The sequence below is a fragment of the Pungitius pungitius genome, chromosome 10 (assembly GCF_949316345.1).
Source record: "Pungitius pungitius chromosome 10, fPunPun2.1, whole genome shotgun sequence".
In the NCBI taxonomy this organism is placed as follows: Eukaryota; Metazoa; Chordata; class Actinopteri; order Perciformes; family Gasterosteidae; genus Pungitius; species Pungitius pungitius.
Window position 1 is genome coordinate 19,483,002 of NC_084909.1, and position 20,322 is coordinate 19,503,323.

A 20,322-nucleotide genomic window follows, 5' to 3' on the forward strand; every position below is an offset into this window, starting at 1 on the left:
GAATCCGCTTCCACCTGTGAAATCTGTTCCTCTCGCTCTCCTGTCAGATGTGGCTGAAGCCTCTGAAACGACAGGACATCCCCCAGAGGATGTGCTACGTGGTGCCGGTCTACAAGACCAGCGAGCGGCGCGGCACCCTGTCCACCACGGGCCACTCCACCAACTACGTCATCGCCATGACGCTCAACTCCGACCTGCCGGAGGAACACTGGATCAAAAGAGGGGTGGCGCTGCTCTGCCAGCTCAGCTCCTAGTGGTCATGTGACACCCCGTCCCCGTTACGTAGTGCCTAAAGCCAACAGTGAGGGGTGTTAAGGTTTAGGTTGGAGTGCAGCTTTGAAAGAATAAGAGGATAAAAAGTGTTGTTTAACTGGCCTCAAGATGCCATTTCATCAGCCTACATTGCTTTGCATGTTAAATGTGCTGTATTTCTAGATCAGTGACTTTATCACATACATAAGAGATACTGCCCATTTCTAATGGTAAACTTTCCAAATATGAATGTGTCTGTGGTTTCTTTAAGGTGGTCTTTTCCTTTATTCATTAAGATTGTGATGTCAACTTTATCATTTTAAGGGTTTGATGGGTATTACGTGGTAATATGGTACAGAAGCCATATTACCAACAATAATACCAATGTTTGTGCTTGACTTAAAAGCTGATGGCAGAAGTTCTCAGCGGCAGCTTCCCGTTATTTAGTTTCTAAAAGTACGTTGTGTTTATTTGAGCTAAACCTGCTGATCTAACATCACGCCAGAAACATCAGATATGGATTCATCAGTTTATTTCCTCCCGTGATGCGGAGAATGCAGGCCAACAGCGACAATGTCATACTTTGCATTTTATATCCAGAATACTAAATAAACATACATACAAGAAAGCAAAAATAAACAATCATTAACCTTCATTTTACAGGCATTGTTTGACCCAATAAACACGCTTTGGGGGCGTAGTGTCTCCAGCTGGATGTTAGAGTCACAAGAAAATCAGAAAAAGGAATATCTCTTAAAAAATATATCTATATCAAATAGTCACGTTTCAAATTATGAACTTTGCTTGGGATGAAAGTACATTCAGATGAACTTTAAAAAAAGGCTCCGGTCACACTACGCCCCAAAAACACTCCTCGGGCGTCTTCACTCATTTAAAAAGTAACAAAGACTTCCGACGGGTTCAAAGAACCAAATCAACACGTCTGCAGCGCTTCATGCTTCATGCAGGACTCCCATGTGACCCGCGATGATCTACAGCCAGTTGAGACTTAAGATGATGGATGTCACACAGTGACAGGATAAATGAAGCCACATTTATGTTGTGCTCTAGCAGCTTAAGGACAGCCAATGGAATGTAAGGGAGGGGGGGGGGGGGGGGGATGCGTGTCAAGCGCCAGCCACTGAAAATCTGCACTCCGGCAGTGAGCAGAACGTCGATGTTCCAAATAACGGTCCACGCCCCCCCCCGGCTTAATGACTCCTGCTCCTCACGATTGTCAGGAAGTTCATTTATTGAAAGAAGTACTTTCAAATCTAATTTTAAGCAGCGGCAAAACATAGATCTTTGCTGCTTGAATACTGAAGCTATAATGACCTCGAGTACAGTTTGTCTTAAAAAAACCTAAATAAAGGAGTCTGCATTAGTGTGACAACTGGCCCGCCTTCTGGGAGGAAATGTCCACTGCACGGCGCTCTGATTGGAATACGCACCTTTTATCTCAGAGACACTCTAAATAAATCTAGTGAACTACAACAGTTTGTCTCAATTCACATTTTGAAGCTGCTGATTCTTATAAAGAAACAATGTAACCGCAACAGATTGTCAAACCCTGAAAAACTCAAATTGGTCGGACACTTCTAACGTCTAGAGACAGGAAACATGGAAAGTGTTGAAATGCTAATTTACAACGGCTTTGGCAGCTGTGATGGATCACAAGGAGCAGCTTCCAATCAGACTATAAAACGCAAAAGAAGAATCACTGCCTTTTAAATGTTCTACAATGAAAGGTCAGGGGAACACGGTCACTACATTTTGAATGTGAGGCCGCGGTTGAACCGGGACGCAGCGCCGGTGGCCACAGACGTACGAGGCGTGGATGGCGGCACACAGGATGATACGACATGAGGGGGGGGGGGGCGACAACACAGCTAACAACAGGCGGCGATGCTGATGCGAGCCGGCGGCTTGTGACAGGAACGCCACCTTCCTTGTTTGCTCCATCTAAGGAAAAAACAAACAGAGGCGGCGTCCTCTGCATCCGCCTTGCTCTCCTTCTCCGGGTCGGAGCCGCCGTTGGACATGCAAGGGGTGGGGGGGGGGGGGGCAGAGTCATGAGATATGCATAAGACCGGGCCACTGTGTTCCCATCAAAGCTCGCTAAGGCCTCGGAGGAACAATCCAATACACCCACCCCCCCACCCAAGACCCTCCTCGACTAAAAGTTAAAATTGAAAACAATGCGGTCCTCGAAGATGGCGATGAGCAGCATGATGCCGAACCCGGTCAGCATGCCCAGGTTCTGCAGGACAAAGTGTCCCAGCTGGCAGCGCTTGTGGTCCTCACTGTCCCCGTGGAGCATTTCTGGCAGCTGTGAAAGACACAAAGTGACCAATCAGAGGCTGACCTCCTGGAATTACCAATGCAGATGGGGAGGAGTCAGCGGGCCGACTCACCATATCCACCAGCGCCACGTAGAGGAACATGCCGGCCGTGATGGCGAAGATCCAGTTGGTGACGTTGTGCGTGTACTGGCCCACGGCGGTGCCGATCACCATGCCGACGTAGGCCATGAGGGCCGACAGCAGATTGTAGAAGATGGCCTGCTTCACCGACATGCCGGCTTTCAGCAGCACCGCAAAGTCACCTGTCACACACACACACACAGTAAAGCTCCGCCCTCTTCTTCTGACACTCGGGTTCACGTAATGTTCAGAGCAGCCACGTGTCGGATTCCTGTGCCGCGATCTTTTTAAAAGTCAGCACCCCCCCCCCCACACACAGCCTCTGTCTGTCCTGCAGCAGGTGGAGCAACAGACCGGGGGGCCGCTGTCTTCAGGACGGGTGTCTGACTCCCTTCTGATGGTTACCCGCGCACGCCGCAGCCTCTCCATCATTGCCGGGGGGCCCAATGGGGGGGGGGGGGTGTCCCAATGGAGACGCCCTGGATCTGGAGCTGAACACGGAGGCGGTGGCCCACATTCACATCATGTAACAAGCGGCCTATTTTCCTTCCTAATTACCTCAATGAATATATTACCACTCGGCTCTCATCCGTCAATCAAACCCGCAGGAAAAAAAAAAAGAAGAAAAACTGGAGGGAGGGGGGGAAGTGAAAGAGGCCGTCCCACACACACCAAAGTTAAATGGAGTTCTTTCTTCTCCCCCCCCCTCATGGTTTCAATCCGTCCAACAGTCAGACACACACGTCGTCACCTCATCTGCCGCAATTAACAAACCCATCACTGCCAATTAGCTTCACTGCGGGTGGTTAAAGAAGCCTCATAATCATCATCTTTGCCATCCAGCTGCCTGGCGGGGGGGCGGGGGGGGGGGGGCGGCAACGAACTGCACTTGTCAAACTGCTGCCTTCGTCTGACTGGCCCTACGGGGGTGAAGTGCTGCTGAAGAGCGGGCGCGGAGCCAACATTTAATGTGAGGGGGAGGGGGGGGGAAGAGGCGAGATTGATCTCTCAAATCTTCACGCATCACTTGAGTCGACCATCTGGAAACTGTGCGACGGAGTCGAAGCAAAAAGAGCCCCCCCCCTTTCCTCACGTAGATGCTTTTAAGAGAGGCCCCCTGAACACGATGCTGGCAGCGAGGACGCTACGAGGGGGGGGGGGGGGGGGGAGGAGTCAGAACCAACAGGTGGAAGAGCGCACCGTGCAGTAGGAAAGAAAACAAATAAAGGAAAAGGAGCGTCTGGTCCCTCAAAAACGTACGATTAGTTTCAGTGGAAGTGAGATTTAGACTCATCGTCGTCATCATCGTCGTCATCATGAGACAACGGCGCCACGACGGTTGAATGAATCCGGCGTGGAAGCAGAGAACACTTACCGAGTTCGTGAGGTAATTCGTGGCAGAAAACAGCCACAGACGTACTGATGCCCCCCGTCAGGTTCGCACTGAACGCCGCGCCTGTAGAGACAACACGGTCAGGAACGGAGGGGGGGGGAAGCTAGCGCCCTAGCTTGGCATAGCATTCAAGGTATTGTGAAGGGGAGCAGGGGGGGGGGGGGGGGGGGGGGTTTAGGAAGAACCTCGTACCGATGGCCAGGCCGTCGCTGAAGTTGTGCATCCCGTCGCCCATGATGACCATCCAGGCGATGCTGGCTATCCCGGCGTCCTTCATCTCCTGGTCCGAGTGGCAGTTCCCTCCGTGGGAGTGGCCGTGGCCGTGGGAGTGGCCCCCCCGGTGCTTGGCCTTGCCCCCGTTCTCCTTGCCGGGGGTCTGGTGCTCCTGGTGGACGTTCGCCGGCGCCAGCGGCGTCTTGTGGGTCGGAGAGTCGGGCGCCCGAAGCTCCGAGAGCTGCGTGTCGTTGTGACCGTTGTCGCAGGAGACGGCACTGCTGTCAGGATCTGGGGGGGGGGGGGGGGGGTTATTGCTCGACGGAGTGGCGCTAAGAGGGGCCTGACGGCGCGCTGCTTACCTCCCCCGAGGGGCTTCAGGTGCAGCCACTCCGCATCCGAGCGGCGGTTCAGCTTGTGGTCGGACAGCTTCCTGCCGATCTTCCCCCCCTCGTTGGCCTTCTTCAGGCCCTGTGGAGCAGCAGCACAAGTTCAACGCGCTGCGCCCTCAGCATGGCGGGCGGGCGGGTGGGGGCCGTGCGGCGTCCCCGCTCACCTTGTGGTCCTTGTAGTGCTTGAACATGCCGATGCAGTGCTCGATGATGAAGAGGAGGTAGATGCCGGCGAGCGCCGTCAGGCCCTTCCACACGCCGTCAAAGTCCTCCACCATGTCGACCTCCTTCCCCGTCCCGCGCTCGCCGTGCTTGTGCGGCCCTTGAGACTGTGACCCGAGGGGGGGGGGGGGGGGAATAAAAGATGTGGTTCAGTTCATTTCAGGTTTCGCTTGTGTCACTTTATACATCCACAGATCTGAGTAGTAGATTTGCGTGGTACTCACGTGGGGCAGCAGGTGCAGCAGGGCGTCGCCGCTGAGCGTCCCCACGGCCAGCGCCACCAGGAAGGTGAGCAGGAACTTGAAGCAGGACTGCTTGAGGATGGGGACGAGCACCACGCCCAGCAGAGACAGCAGGCTGATGATGGTGATGGACACGAAGCCCCACAGCCACACCCACCCTGGAGACAAAGACCCGTCACTCTGCGGCTCCCCTGCACCCAGACGCTTTTTGGCTAATCGTCCGTCCACAGAAAGGACGCCGGTGGTTCCCGTCCACTTGGCACGTGAAGGAGACGATCCTTCAGAGGGGAGGAGGGGGGAGGGGACACCGGCGTGTCCTTGCAGTGACACATGATACCTAGAGCACGAAATGCGAAGCGACACTTGGGCTCGCCTCATTTTTCATTGAGGGCCGCGGACGTGAAGTCAGAAAGGTACACGATCATTTAAAGTGTCAGCCGAGGACGCATCAGAGGGGTGCGAGACGGAGTGAGGCAGGACGAAATGTTTAATGTCCTATGAAATCCAATGTCACATGGAAGCCGGCGGCGTGCTCGCTGGAGCGGCGCCGGGTCCCAGGCGGCGCCGGTTTGTAGGAGCAGCTTCTTACAGACTGCTGACTTCTGTGGGACGATTCAGACGGTGCATTCAGAGAAGACAACAGAATACGGCCCTCAGTTGATAGAATTACATCATACTTGAATCCGATTGGTCGAGGGTTATGGTCAATCTTATAAATTGTTTTAATCATGCACACTCCTCCTTGTTTTAGACCAATGAACAGCCTGTTTGTGGTGCCTACTGATACAGAGCGGCCCGCCTGGGTCACATGGTCACATTGAAATTGGTAGAACTTTTGGGTCCACCTCTGCCTGGGAAGTGAAGGGACTCCCCCCCCCGCTCGTTCATGACATAAAATAACGAGCGTTCTTCCATCCTTAAACAGCCTCCATCTGTCATCTGTATGCAACGAATGATCCACATTTTGCTGTAGTTTCGCAGGCGAATCAGGTCCCTTTGGATGGAATTGTTGACTATCAAGGGCCCCCCCCCCCCCCCCTTAAACTACTGCGCCTGATATAGCGTAATTCATCTGAACAAAAGAACCAAAGCTGCCATCTAGCCAGAGGGTGGAAATGACTCATAACATTAGAATCCCAGTGGCAGACACACTCCTCCTCATCTAATCGGCCCCAGGTGGTGTTGCTTGTGAAGAGATGATCTGAAAAATGTCTTATGGCTGAATGAGTGGTCTTTAGAGGGGCTGGATCAAGCCGTTACTGTCCCATTACCCAGCTGTAGGATTAAAAAACATCCTCACTCCAAACAGGAGGCTGGAGTTCCCTCCAGGGGGGGGGATTTAACTCAAGAGGACGGACCCGATGCTTGTGTGCCGATTACAGCCACTTCCTCAGAACCATCATCAGGTCCACACGCGTCCTCTGAAGCCGCCACAGAACCCTGTGGCCTTTTTTGACTGACGAGTATTTTTTGGGGCGCACCAACAAAACCAATCTGGATGGATAAATAGCACCAATGTAAAGAATAAAATATTCTTTGAAGTCAGGTGGATTTTCTCATTATATGAGATCATCCGATTCTTGCCGCTGCCGGAACTGACCGTAGGTCATGTGACATCATCCATAGGTTTGCGCACTAACAATTTGGCCATCTTGTTTTTGTTTTTTTGCAACCAGGTGGTGACAACAGACGATAAAGTACAACTGAACGCTGACATTACACAAAATGATTCAATAACAGTAGCTTTTATGAACTGAAGCACCCTGTGGAAACCGAGTTGAGGACCTATCACTCACAAGGAAGCCCCGCCCTAAATCATAATGGGCTTTTTGGTCTATTTTACTCTATCTGGGACCAGAAGTAGCTAAATAAGCATCGTGCTATATTGAACCAGACAATAAACTAGACATTAAGGCAGTATGGAGTCGCCCTCTGCTTGTCATTACGGAGAATGCCGGTTTATGAAGTAAGGAACATTGTGTGCAGCACGTGGTGGGTCGACAACCTGCAGTCAATAAATGCAGGGTTTAGATTACATTTGCAGGATCGTCAGACATTTGTCAAGGTTGGGAAACGTTCTGTGTATTTTCAAAGCAAAGCATTTGTGGTCTTTATTTCTTCCTTGGATATCATGTTTTGGGCATTTACTGTGTGCATTATTGATATCATCCTGTTTTGCCCACAGGCCAATGAGGCGGAGAAGAAGACAACCAGAATCTTTGTGCCTGCTACGTTTCAGCATGAGAAAATAACTGTTTCCTCATTCCACGTATTGATGACGTATTGATGACAGCAGCGTGAAGCACCGGTTTATCGCTACGAGGCACAACCTGGACACGATGGGTCCATTTCCTCATTGCAGGACACCAGCGACGCCTCGCTCTCCTTCCACCGTCGCCACGGTTTCCAACGCGCCGGACAGAAGTAAGAAGGCGCCACAGCTGGCCGCTGTCTACTTTGTCGGACCCCGCGAGGAACATCAACCAGAAGCCGCTCACACAGCTCATCTAGCTCTCGGTGTCATTACCCTGAGGCCGGCCCGGCTCTGTGTGCAGACGTGGAGGTAGAAGAGAAGAAGAGGAGGAGCCACCGGTCCGTGTCCAATTAAGCATCTCCTCTGGGCCGCAGCTTGGGAAAAGAAATGGCCCCCGGTGTTGCTAAGGCTCTCCTAATTGGCACGGTGCAAAAAACAAAATATATGAAACGGGGGAGTGGGGACCGGGGAGAGAAAACTCCCCCGTGGAGGCAAACGAGAGGTAGCTTCACGCTGCGCCGTTGGGCCCGTGGTCGACTCGTGACGATCCAGCGGCTGTAGTTGGCCGCTAATGAGGAGCCGCCGCCGCTGCCCTTTGGACTCGCTCGTGGTCATTACCATTTTCGGTGGCGGCTGCCGGAGGCGCGTGTGACACACCGGTGTCTCCGGAGGGGAGTGTGTGTTGAATAATTATCAAAGATTATCAGATCCTACAATCTCTGTTAAACTTAATTAAGTTTAATTCAGTCCTTCCTTAAGTGTACACACAATTACATGCAGCTATATATATATATATATCTGTATAAGGTCATAGAAATGTCGCTTCCAACTTTAATTGCAAATAAATCCGCTTGTGCTGGTCATGTGATGGGCCCTTCCCTCCTACACTGCTAAATGAAGTGGAATGACAGCACAGAGGACAAACCGGGTGTGAAGGCAGCACGTTTCCATTGTCTCAATACACAGATTTACAGTCACGCTATTTCTATCCTTTGTGTTCAGAGCCCAAGATCTCTGCCCCTGGTTTGATTTACAGCCGGATTTTATGGATCTACAATCTTTATTTCCCAAACCTGTAGCTCATTAATTCAAATTCTCTTTTACATTCCCATAAACGGCGAGGTCACGGAGCAGGTTTCTACGCTGACCTTTCGCTCTTTACAGCTGGTGCGTTTTCTTTTTAAACATCATTAATTCTGAAAACTGAAAGAAAGAGAGAAAAAGAAAAGTCGTGGTTTCATGCACACAACAAGGTTGCTTGTTTGCTGCAATTATCTAATAAACGGACATAAGTTCGTACAGTGCTGCAGTAAAGGGTCCTAATTTAGAGTCAATGACAAACTGGCCACCTGTTCATTTGAACGTTCTCCCAGTGAATATTGCCCATTACACGAGGTGGAATAGCTCAGAAACTGTTCCGCGTGGTGCTCACTGGGAACCAATCAATTCCTAATTAGACTAAACACCTCGTGCACCCGCAATCACACGTAACGTTAAATATGGCCAAGTCTTTTCTCCCCTTCATTACGTTTCTGACAGAGTAGCAATCGCCACGCCTGCAATCCAAAGGTCACAGAAGGTCCTACGTGGTCCCGGCTCTCAGAACCAGGACAGTTGGTCACGTGAGACCTCTCCAGGAATAGTGTGATACTGATGGGTAACAGCTAGCTGGAGGAAACATCTCTTTCACCATGAGACATGGTGGAGGTGCAGCTCCAGAGCGAATCAGACGGCCTCACGTCCCAAAGTCAACGACGCCTTGGTTTGGTAGAAATGCAACAAGATTCAGATGTAACCGAGTCTCAAATACAATGTACTCAATGTACAGTTTGACATTGGTTTAAAATACAGTGTGCACGTTACACTCTCGTTGGCAAAAAACTACTGAAAAAATATAGCAGGGATTCTTGTTATATATATATTTATAATACAGGTGGATGAAATCCAGCGTTCTGATTGGGTGAGAGTGAGTCACGGGGGGGGCATGATTCAGTGATAATGTACAGTTGCTGTTCACATTGATCACTGCGCACTCAAAGTAACACGATTGCCATAAAAACACCAGAAACGCTGCAAATGATCAGAAAATGAAGGTGATGAGCGATGTGAATGAAAGACCCAACGCTGCTCACATGCACGCACAGGGACTATTTGTCTACTGCTGAAATGAGATACACAACGTTTGGTGGCTACAACTATTGTGCTGAAAGGCAGATATTTACTTATTAGTTATGTCGCTGGTAACCGTGTTATAAAAGCCACAAGGTACTTGAGTCTGCACTTTATCTTCAATAATATATCGTAGCCTTCATATGTTGGTATTCTGCATCTTGATACAAACATGGGTTAAAAAACACTGTTTCGCGCTACTCTTGCAGTGATGAAATCACTGATCCCTCATTGGGTCCTGATGAGGAAACAATGACCTACAGTTAACAAGCATTCTGGGTGGATTGTTTTCCAAATGTGATTACATACTGATACGTTTAAAAGGAACTGTTACTCTATCCATTGTGCAAACAAAGTTTGGTCACATCAGTGACAACATTTTTCCAAGACTGAACACTGGCAATATCTTATCCTTTGTGTTTCTTTGCTGTGTGGACATCTACTGATCTTTAGTAGCCACGTGAAGCCTCAGGTTCCTTTACGACAGAAACACATCTGAAGAAAAGTGGGCCGATGCTGGAATGCAGAGCAGTGCTGAAGGACTGCTGCTGTAAGGTCCAAACAGGAACAATGAGCCCAAACCTTTCAAATGTTGCTTCACATTCTCACTGTGACACGGAGCAACTACGATATCCACAACAACCTCAGAGCCAGAGGCCTTTTTTTGGGTGGCAGTAGAACCCTGAATGAGGTCTCCAGTGCTTTAGACACAGAGCTCCTGGAAGCCTTTGCGGTCAAAGCGGACCAGATTGATGCGAAACTAGGCTCTTACCGGGCGCCAAGACTTTCTGCTGCACGTCCATCTGGTGGTAATGGCGGATGCAGACGCGGCTGTCGATCTGGTAGAGCAGAGCGGGGCACAGGTAGGTGAACTGGCTGGGCGAGATGACCGAGTCGGGGTTCAGGCCGTAGTAGGTGAGGAGCTGAGTCAGGTTCAAACACTGCAGGGAGGAGGAGACGCCACAGAATGAGGCGAGAGAAAACGAGAGGAACCAGCAGCCGCAAAACGGATGAGACGCAAACGTAACAACCTCCACGCAACATCCATCTCTTGCAGGTCACATGATCACCCCTGAAAACTAATGAACTGAACACATTTAAAAGGACGCGTGGTAGGAGGAAAGACGGGCTTAGTGGGTTTAGTCCTACCTCCTCGTGCTGGTGGGACAATCCTTCCAGGTGGCCCGACCAGACGGGCACTGGCAAAGTTGGGGGGGTGGCGCGCCCCCCGGGGGCTTCTCTCTTCTCCTTGTGAGAGCGACTGTGATCGGGTTGCTGGTCCTGATCCTTGGACTGTGGCAGCGGAACAGACGGCGTTCCGTTTTGCCCTCGCTGTCCTCTGACCCGGGTCGGCTTTCTCGTCTTCTTGGGCCGACTTTCTGTGGTGGCGGGGGAGGACCGCGGCGCCGGGGGCAGTCGGGACGGCTCCAACTGGGGAGAGGGAGGAGCTTCTGTGACCAGTTGCACCATGGGGGCATGTTCATGGTTGCCGTGGGCGTGGTCATCGTGGGTGTGATCGCCGTGGGCGTGGGCGTGATCGCCGTGGCCATGATCATCGTGGGCGTGATCGCCGTGGCCATGGTCATCGTGGGCGTGATCGGCGTGATCATCGTGGCCATGGTCATCGTGGGCGTGATCGGCGTGATCATCGTGGCCGTGATCGGCGTGATCATCGTGGCCGTGATCGCCGTGGCCATGGTCATCGTGGCCGTGATCGCCGTGGCCATGGTCATCGTGGGCGTGATCATGATGGCCGTGGCCGTGATCGCGCCCTGTCTGCACTCTGGCGCCGGGCTCGGCGGCGGTGTGCTGGGACTTGCTGGTGGCGTGCGGCTGGTGGGCGCCGGCCTTGTGGTGCGGATGGCCGTGCCCCTCGTTGGCGGACGAGTGCGAGTGAAGCCCCTCCTGCACGTCCACCAGGTCGAGGTGAGCCACGTGGTCGTGGCCCAGCTCCTCGTGGTCCACGTCGACCACCTTGACCTCACCCAGACCCAGACTCAACAGCAAGCTCTGGAAGCCCTGGAAATCCAGCCGGTCCTTCTGGCCGTAGCGGCTGAACAGTTCCTGGATGTAGAAGCGCTGCTCCTCCTCCAGAGACTCCCCGTGGGGCCTTTTGGAGCCTGGGGACAGAGGGGCTGCCCTAACGTACGGGGCCTCGGAGATCTGCAGGTCGCTGTGGGTGTTGTCGGCATGGGGGTGTCCGCCATGCAGGTGGTTGTGCCCGTCTCCATGGCTGCGGTGGCACTGATGGAAGAGGAAGGTGAGCACGCACAGGAAACAAAACTTGGTGTGCACGTGGACTCGCATGGTCCCCTTGCGTCTGGTCCCCTGCAAAGACAAGAGAGTAAAGGAAGTGGTGTCATATTTAGAATTACGAAAGCTTAAGGAACTATGTTAACATCATTCAGTCTTTACCCAGCGCTCTTCTAGAGGAGCATATCGATTTAGATTCACAGTGGGAGCAGCTGCATCGTGTCGGTCCTCGCTTTGTTTAGTTAGTTTAATGACAAACACAACTTTAACTCCTGTTTGTTGTGTTTATCAGCTGAGTGGGACAGTTCAAATGTCAGTCCTATAATCTGACAGCTCAAAATGCTCTGCTGCCTGAAGTATCCGTACATACTGATAAATAAAAAGAACTGCAAAGATCAAAAATAAAAGCAAAGTCAGCAATGTAACAGTATATTCTGACGCGTTTAATTTAGACTTTAGTTAAAGTCAACTAAAATGATCATGGGTAAAAGATTGTAAGCACGTTTTTTTATTGTTTGGATTAATCATTACGTCAGTATATCTCATCAATAAAAACAAGTCTAGAGGTGCCATGGAATCATACATGTCACACACAAAATGATCCAAGACGATAAGCCTGCACACCACACAAATACTGCAGAGGAAGCCCTTAAGCTGCTCGCTTTAGCTTAGCATAACACGACTCGTAACCCAATCAGGAGCCTCCCGGAGACGACTCTCTGCGGTGAATTGTGTAACAAATAGCTGGTTCTCCCCCACCACGACTCGGAAAAAGCCTGAAGCAGCAATATCACCGAGTCAAATGATCCTCATAAGTTCTCCTGCGAGGCTCCGGGGATGGTTGATGCGTTGGGGGGGTGATTGTGGAGGAGGAGCACGGAGGGGTCAGGAGGAGCAATACTGGTGGATAATGGGCAAAATGGCGCAGAGACCTTTGGCAGGCGGCTTGTTAGCCAAGAGAACGCTGAAAGTACAGCGGCACGTCTCGGGGGGAAATGTTAGAAACAAATCATAGATGCTCTTTGTCAGTGATGATGTGCCCCAGCAGATCTATGTTGGTTTTATTTTTATACGAATAATGAGTTGTGGATCACTTCAAAAAAACAACGACATTTCAATCGGCTGTTCCTTTTTTTTGGTAAAGTGGGAAAAGAAAGCCACAATCCGCTGATTAAAAAGGATCAACCCGACAGAAGTCTTTTAATCTCTCACAGCGTAGGGTTTGTGTGGCTTCCACTCAACTCATTCACAAAGAATACCATTCAAAAAGCCCCCATGTTAATTCTCTCAAGCCTTGATCAAGGTGTAGACGACTTCAACTACTTATCAGCTAATGACCACTTCCTTCTCCCCACATAACAACATCAAGACAATGTGTAAAAGTGCTCTTTGTTAGCAGTATTTTGGGTGCTTGATGTAAAGTCATATTGAATATAATGCTTCTAAAGGCGTGTAGCTCCCACTGATCCTTCCTCACAAACCACATGATAAAAACTTCAAAGAGGCCCGTGAACAAATCGAATACATGAATAGAAAAAAAAAAGAATGAAAGCGCGAGGTATAAAAGCTCCCTTCCCGTTCAGGAGCTGGAGGCTACTCACCGACTGTGCGCCTTCAGCGGCTGCTGTGTGGCGTCTGGAGTGAAGGACTGACTCAAGGCTGCAGACAGTTCAGAGTGGCTACAAGCTGACTGCACGGCTGTCTGCAAGACACTGTATATAAACATGAGGCTGCAGTGACCTATGAACCTTACTGCAGGAGGAGGAGGGGGGGGGGGGGGGGGGGGGAACAAGACTCATTTCTAAGAGCACACCCCCTGGGCAGCAACAGAGCTGCTGTGTGTCCCTGATTGGAATCTTTTGTTGTGCTTCTTGTTTGGAGGAAACAAGATCATGTCTATTTAGTGGGAGAGTTCAATCACAGGCCTCAAACTACTCCGTAACCATTACGACTTTCCTCCTGCAGTGAAAGTGTACCCCCCCCCCTCCCCCCAAGATGAACATCACCTTTTAGACAAATAAAATACAAGTAAATAATGCCGTCAATGTGCCGCAGTCACACGGAAACTCACCGTAAGACGTCTCCGCCTCCTTGGCCCCCCAGTCCAGATGCTACTGTGTGAGGGGTCGGGGGGCGGGAGGGGAAGGGGGGGGAGGGGGTTCCAACTCTTCTGAAACGTGCACTCTGCAAAATATAAAAATCGCAAACAGACAGGTGAATTCAGGAACCACCCGAAAAACTGTTGTTGCTGCAGGCCACGACGTTGTTTTGAGTTTGACTAAAGGTCATCGGATGCATGAGAGAGTCATGTGACAAACGCTTTCCTACGGCGTGTATTTGTCTCCACACGGGGGGAATCACGGCAGCTGGAACACACGCAATAGTGCGGTCTACCCTTGATACCTGCATTTCTCTTTACAACGGTAAGCATTGCTGCGTGACTTGGCCGAAGGCGCCTTCAAGGACTCCTTTTGAAAAATATAATTAATTCAATTAGAAGAGAGAATTAGAGGACTCGGCATGAAGATCACTGCCACGACGAGATGACCAGTGTTACATTTGTAAACAATGTCAACTGATCTGATCTTAATCACTAGTTTCTTCAATACAGCATGATGTTCATTTAAGTAAATGGTGTCCAAATTGTCCACTTCAGTTTAAACATTTTTTCTCGCCTACAAAAGTAGTCCCTTAAGGGGGGGGGGGCAGCAAAGGAACACATCTTTCCCCGGACACAATTTGACACGTCCATGAAGAAAAAGAGCCTGAGAGCCGACCCACCTGCGCCTTTCCCACTGTGACCAGATGTCTGCCGCTAAATAAAAGGAGTAAAAATACTTTTCTGTGTGGGCCGACAGGTGCATTCAATAACCAATTAAGGTAAAAGTGCAAATTACTTCATCCCCTGACGGCGACACAGTGGAGAAAGTCCACCAGACTACCAGATTCTTTAAATGGAAATGGAATGAAAGCCAAATCAGCTACCGAACGCAGCCAAGAGCCCTGTTCCTTTAAAAAAAATAATTAGATGGTATTTAGAGTGGTAACATAAAAACTTTAATTTTTTTAATTTAAAGTGACGATGGTACAGAATGCAGTGGGTACTTGAACACAACTACATGATGATCTGAATCTCTCCACTTCAACCTGATGCAAGGCAAGAATAAATATGCACCTACATGAAACCTTTCAATTTAGCTTCTTCAACATCATTTCTCCATCCCGCTGATGGGTTTCCTATGGAAGTAAATCTGTGTCATCGGGGGTTGAAATAAAAAGTTGATTGAATTTCTAGCACTGAATATTTATGCATTGAAATGATGTACCTGAATGTTTTTCAACATTAAAACACCGCAAAAAAATTCAACCTAAAAAAAAAAATGTTGAAATATTCGAAATGGAGGCTACAATATTCAACCCCAAAAAATTCAACCTTGGCACATCAACATCCGGGACACTAAGGAAGAGCAATCGATTCTAGATTCAAGATCAGGAGCGTGCGTCAAGCTAAAGGAGCGAGAGTAAAGAAAGAGTTAAAGCCCCGTTATTATTGGACATGTTTACAATCCGAAGTCGAAGGTGTTTTGGGTGCTCGCTCCTTTATCTTGACGCACGCTCCTGATCTTGAATCTAGAATCGATTGCTCTTCCTTAGTGTCCCGGATGTTGGTGTGCCAAGGTTGAATTTTTTGGGGTTGAATATTGTAGCCTCCATTTCGAATATTTCAACATTATTTTTTTGCGGTGTTTTAATGTTGAAAAACATTCAGGTACATAATTTCAATGCATAAATATTCAGTGCTAGAAATTCAATCAACTTTTTATTTCAACCCCTGATGGCACAGATTTACTTCCATAGTTTCCCAGGTTCTTAGTGGCAACACAAGCCTTTTTCTTTCTTTCACAAAAGCAGCTCTGGCCCCTAAGCTGTTTCATATGATTCTCACGCGACCTCACATATCCGTATAAAGCTGCTGTCTGCAGGGGCGGGAGAGATTAAAGAGGACAGAAGGATACAAATCCCCTCCGCTATTCTAACAAAGGCCATTAAATGGCCAAACAAGTCAAAGAAAAATACATGTTTCTTGCTGCCCTTGATTGCCTGAGACCTGCGTTAAAATGGATGAACTCTACGTCCCAAAGTGTTGTAAACCAGCGCGGCGTCATCGCGGGGAACTACGCGTCCAAAAGCTGCTCCAACTGGGCGAGTTGAGCACAACAAAAACAAACATGACGGCGCGCAGGGTTTACAAAGAGGGCGGCTGTGACCTGCGATGTTGACCCCACCCGAAGTGGGTGAGCGTGAATCCCGGGGGCCGCTTCACGCCTAAAAGCCTGACCCGATGCTCGTGGTTCGGTCGGCTTCGGTTTGGTTCGGCGCTCACGTCTCGTGGGTAAAGTCGAAGACGTCTTCTAAGCGGGGCCGGAGGGCAGGACGTTAGCTCACTACGGCTTGGCTTAACAAGCAAGTACACATGTTTACAGACATGGGGCTGGTGCTGCTGCGTGTGGACAACCACCCCTTACTAAAGGTGATGAAGGTAGTCATTTCAACACGTCTAACCAGCAATCCGCTGATCAAGAGTAGCTGTTGTGTGGAACTGGTAATGCGTCCCCTGCCTCAAAGTGGCAGGGCCTTTCCCGCGGCACTCATCACAGCCGACTACGCACCAGTGGTAGGTGAAGACGCACCATTAAGTGGGAGCTGACCTCGGAGCCCTTGTTAGGAGGATAGATTGATGACCCGCGTGGCACTTTGCTGGCACAACAGCGAGCGCCACGTGAAACTCAGGCTTCTTGTAGCTCCGAGGCAACTTGGTCTCCTGTGGGAGGCTGCCTATGTAACGGCCTGGAAGTGTGCATTCCTGGTTGTAGAGTGTGAGAGAGTCAACACAACAAGCAGCTGACGAGCACACGGCGCAGAAGGCAAAGACGCGACGCCTTGGCCAAACAGAGCGATGCTTACCTTCAGCCACAAATGAGCCTCCAGCAAAGGAAACAGGAGCCGCGGCACCACCAGCGAGACTTAAGTAACAGGTTGAATGTTTTTCAGGCTTTTGAGTCAAGTGACTTAACTAATTTGGAAAGGGAGGGGAGGCGCAGGCTGGGAATGTGTGTGTGTGTGTGTCCGCATGTGTGAGCAGACAGGGAGCACCTGACCAGCTGCTCACAGTGTGTGTGTCAAACCCTTTCGGCTTTTAACCAGATGTGAAATCAGCAACTTGATACATGTCGAAGATACCGAAAGTTTGTTAAGACAATGGAATGTCCTCGATTAAACGATTATTACTCGGTTTGCAGAAACATCTGGGCCCATGTGCCTTCGTGAACTGAACCGATGCCCTATGCAGAGAGGGCTCGAGCTAAAAGATGTATTAGAAATATGTCAGCCTGCACGACTCATGACCCTTTCTGCATGTGCAGTTTATAAAAACAGCAGGAGTGTGGGAAAGGCGTGTGAAGCAGATTGTAATCGTGGTGACACCGTTTTCATAAGAAACATGCAGGTGGCAGAAAAACAGGGACTTTCACTGAGGGGTTTGTACTGTAAGGTGTCATTGTGGGAGTATTTTTTAATTTTTAAAAAGGTAACTTAAAAGGTGGGTCCCCAATCTAGGAGGAACTTTGAACATGCTGTAAGCTCCTGCGTACAGCGGCATGGAACCAGCTAATAACGTGTACGCAAAGAAACAGTTTAGACAAGTATAAATAAAATCTAAACACAATTTCCATGTCAAGACATAACCAATGTACAAAGAAAGCAGAACTCAGGATTACATCGACAAAAAAGAGTAACCAAACAATCTGGAATCAGAACCCTGGTGGTTTTCTATCGGCAAACTGAAGGCCTACGTTTAGTCTACAGAGACCAAAACCTGCATAGTTTATAGATTAAAGACAAAGTTGGTTGCATTGTAATTCACTGATAAAAATAACACGAGTTCCCGTCCTTACGGGTTCGCTCGATTACCCTTTGATAGAACTCAACGTACAGCAGGTGAATATCGGGGCTGTTAACTCGATTACAAGGCAAAACGCCCCCTACAGGCGCAGAATTGTGAGAGTTTTAAACAGCGTAATGGCAAAAGGGTTCAAGTTTTGGGAACACTATGATTGACTGATCTTTGCTCTCAACAGATGCCTCTAACGGCTCGTGCTGAGGGGGGCTCCGCAAGCACACTGTGGTTTGGGGACGACGTTCTGGGTCGTAACTGCCGTTTGAGAGCGCGCCGACGTGCACTAAAAGCCCTCGTGACCATGTGTCAACAGAGACAAAGAGGGACAGAGTGACTTCATTCTCTGGTCACGTACACAGGACTCCACCATATATTTTCACGTAGCTTAATAGCTGTTTGCTGTTTAATTAAGTGTGTAGAATGTTAAGATGCTGTGATTTCAAGCTGTTTGCTGCAATCATAACGCCTCACTGGTGAGTCGTGACGCAGCTTGACTGCTGCTCAGCCTGTGGACGCGGTTTGGAAAAATAGCTCCAACTGAGCCCCTGGTCCTGCATCATGTGAGTCAAGTAAGAACAGTAAAAAGGACTGAAAACATATCGGAGCGGTTCCTCGGCAGAGTGGGAAACCAGAATTCATCCACTTGGGAGATGTGGGGGCCCAAATTACCAACATGACGCACACCTCAACACAACTTGTACGTGTCACTAATGTCAAACGTATTAGACTGAGGTCAAAGAGAAAGAACCGTAGATAACACATTTTACCTGGTTCCAACAACAGATAAAAGTTCTACTTGATTCACTTGTTTTTTTGCCAGTGCACTTATAATTTTGCATTCTTGTTAGTTGTGTTTTGATTATGTCTTACATAAATAATATTAAAGTGCGCGTACAATCATTATATATTAGAAGCCATCCATTACTTTAACAAGGCAGGGACAAAATAAAAGCTACACAACTTGCTGAATATTTTGGGCAAGACTTGAATGCGGTTTATTTCAGTAGCAGGAGCTCATAAAATGACATTTGGTCAGAAATACATACAACTTGTTGCACATCTGCATATGATTTATCCAATTCTGAAGGTTCAGAAAATAATGGAAGGATCATACGAGGACATTATATGGAAAAGGGTGCATGTTCATTCTGTCTTTCAAGATACTTTAAAAACAACAGAATGTAGTGTCACTGATTGTATTCTCCAATAGTTAAGTTGAAGGTTGACTGGACTGGTTAATGGGAAACAGTTACCGTATGTGATCAAATAAATGCACGTTTTGGGCCTCAGTTCTGTTCTATGTAGCAATACTGATACTTCCGAGCAAAAGGGCCCAAATGTGCTCATAGTCCACATGTTCACGCTGAATATTAAAGCAGCAGGTTCATTCAGACCCGATTACAAACTGACAGACCGGTCACCGCAGTGTGTCCGTCCAATGAGGGCCGTGAAAAGCACTCTTTACTGGAGAGGAACGATGCTGTTATTAAAAGAAACCCCGTCACCCGCGTTTAGCCTCCATGTAAATATAGCGGCCACGTTAAGGCAGGAGCGCGGACGCGGTGCCGCACACCGGTCCCCGCAGGCGGCTGATCCGCCGCACGTGGTGCGCACAACGAGCCTCGCTTTCTCCTCCTGGAAACGCAGCGTCGTTTAAAAAAAAAAAAAAAAGTCATCGAAACGCGTCCATCGGCGCCGCGCAAACCGGTCGCCATTGTCCGTCGCGAGCCAGAGGCTCGAGCCAACAGCCGTGGGGTTCGGTTAAAGAGCCTCAGACAGGCTAATGCTAATGCTAACACTAGCCCGGCGAGGACGGGCACGGTTCGCCCGGGCTAACGTTAGCTAGCAAACCACTCGCAGGAGAATCGGCTCACAGCCTAAAAGAGAGCGACGCTAGCTAAATGCCGGCTGAGGTTCCGTAACACGAGCTCACAGTGGGGGGTCAGTAACATGTACACGTCGCGGGGAAGGCTGCCCGGGTCCATGTTGTGGGAGTGAATGACAACAAATGGGTTTTATATAGTTACCTCACTCGAGTGCCGTGTGCATCTCCTCTTCGCTCGGTACCAAAAAAAAGGGAAAACCTCCAGCCTGGTTTACGTCGGCGCACGAAAGGCCAGCGATTCACCAACGCTTCTAGCGGACTTTCCGTAGTGTCCCGGATGAAGGGACCATCAGTCTGCGCTATCTGCGCACAGCACTGAGCGCTCAGGGACGGCTCTTTTCCGCCAGACTGTGTTTGCTCGGTCATATGACCGCCTGAGGAAGTGATGTCCAGAGGCTCAGCAGATGCCCCCTACGCGTCACAGCTTATCACAACGACACTCTATTTTAAACTATTAATGTAATTGAGCTATTTCATTTAGATTGAAAACCGATTTTTTTTCTTCCATTTTCATATTTGATATTTTCGGGTGGTAAACAGTAGACTAAACTATAAATACACTATCTTCTACTCGAAGGAGATAAAATACCACAAAAATAGTAAAAGTGTAATGAGTAATAATAATAATGAGGACACAAGGGAAAAAGAAGACAATACGTACAAGGATC

At 49.3% G+C, this 20,322-nt stretch overlaps 2 protein-coding genes across 4 annotated transcripts in view; one reads left to right on the top strand and one right to left on the bottom strand.

Moving 5' to 3' along the window:
* The window catches only part of dnah7 (dynein, axonemal, heavy chain 7), a 58,741-nt gene extending 58,069 nt beyond the window's left edge, over positions 1-672 (top strand). The window contains exon 66 of the mRNA XM_062564959.1: positions 48-672. Within this exon, the coding sequence (XP_062420943.1) occupies positions 48-254 (207 nt within the window). The 3' untranslated portion in view covers positions 255-672. The remainder of the gene's footprint in view (positions 1-47) is intronic.
* A 95-nt stretch (positions 673-767) lies between these two features.
* slc39a10 (solute carrier family 39 member 10) lies at positions 768-20,015 on the bottom strand. Of its 3 annotated transcripts, none has more exons than XM_037488027.2 (12): positions 19,797-20,015; positions 13,885-13,997; positions 13,415-13,515; positions 10,710-11,888; positions 10,333-10,501; positions 5,120-5,295; positions 4,838-5,002; positions 4,644-4,752; positions 4,261-4,572; positions 4,051-4,131; positions 2,667-2,857; positions 768-2,581 (listed from the first exon to the last, which is right to left on the bottom strand). In XM_037488027.2, the coding sequence occupies exons 4-12, from the start codon at positions 11,865-11,867 to the stop codon at positions 2,429-2,431; spliced, it is 2,514 nt and encodes an 837-aa protein (XP_037343924.2). In that variant the 5' UTR covers positions 11,868-11,888; positions 13,415-13,515; positions 13,885-13,997; positions 19,797-20,015; the 3' UTR covers positions 768-2,428. The 3 variants fall into 3 exon arrangements, with proteins under 3 accessions (XP_037343924.2, XP_037343922.2, XP_062420942.1); XM_037488025.2 differs by having other exon boundaries at positions 13,415-13,525; XM_062564958.1 differs by lacking the exon at positions 19,797-20,015 and having other exon boundaries at positions 13,885-14,795.
* Between the last annotated feature and the right edge of the window lie 307 nt (positions 20,016-20,322).

Coding starts and splice junctions, on each gene's coding strand:
- slc39a10 (XM_037488027.2), bottom strand. CDS start 11,867: ATGCGAGTCCACGTGCACACCAAGTTTTGTTTCCTGTGCGTGCTCACC. Junction 10,502..10,709: donor TGTCCCACCAGCACGAGGAG/GTAGGACTAAAC, acceptor TCCTCCCTGCAG/TGTTTGAACCTGACTCAGCT. Junction 4,753..4,837: donor AGCACTACAAGGACCACAAG/GTGAGCGGGGAC, acceptor GCTGCTCCACAG/GGCCTGAAGAAGGCCAACGA.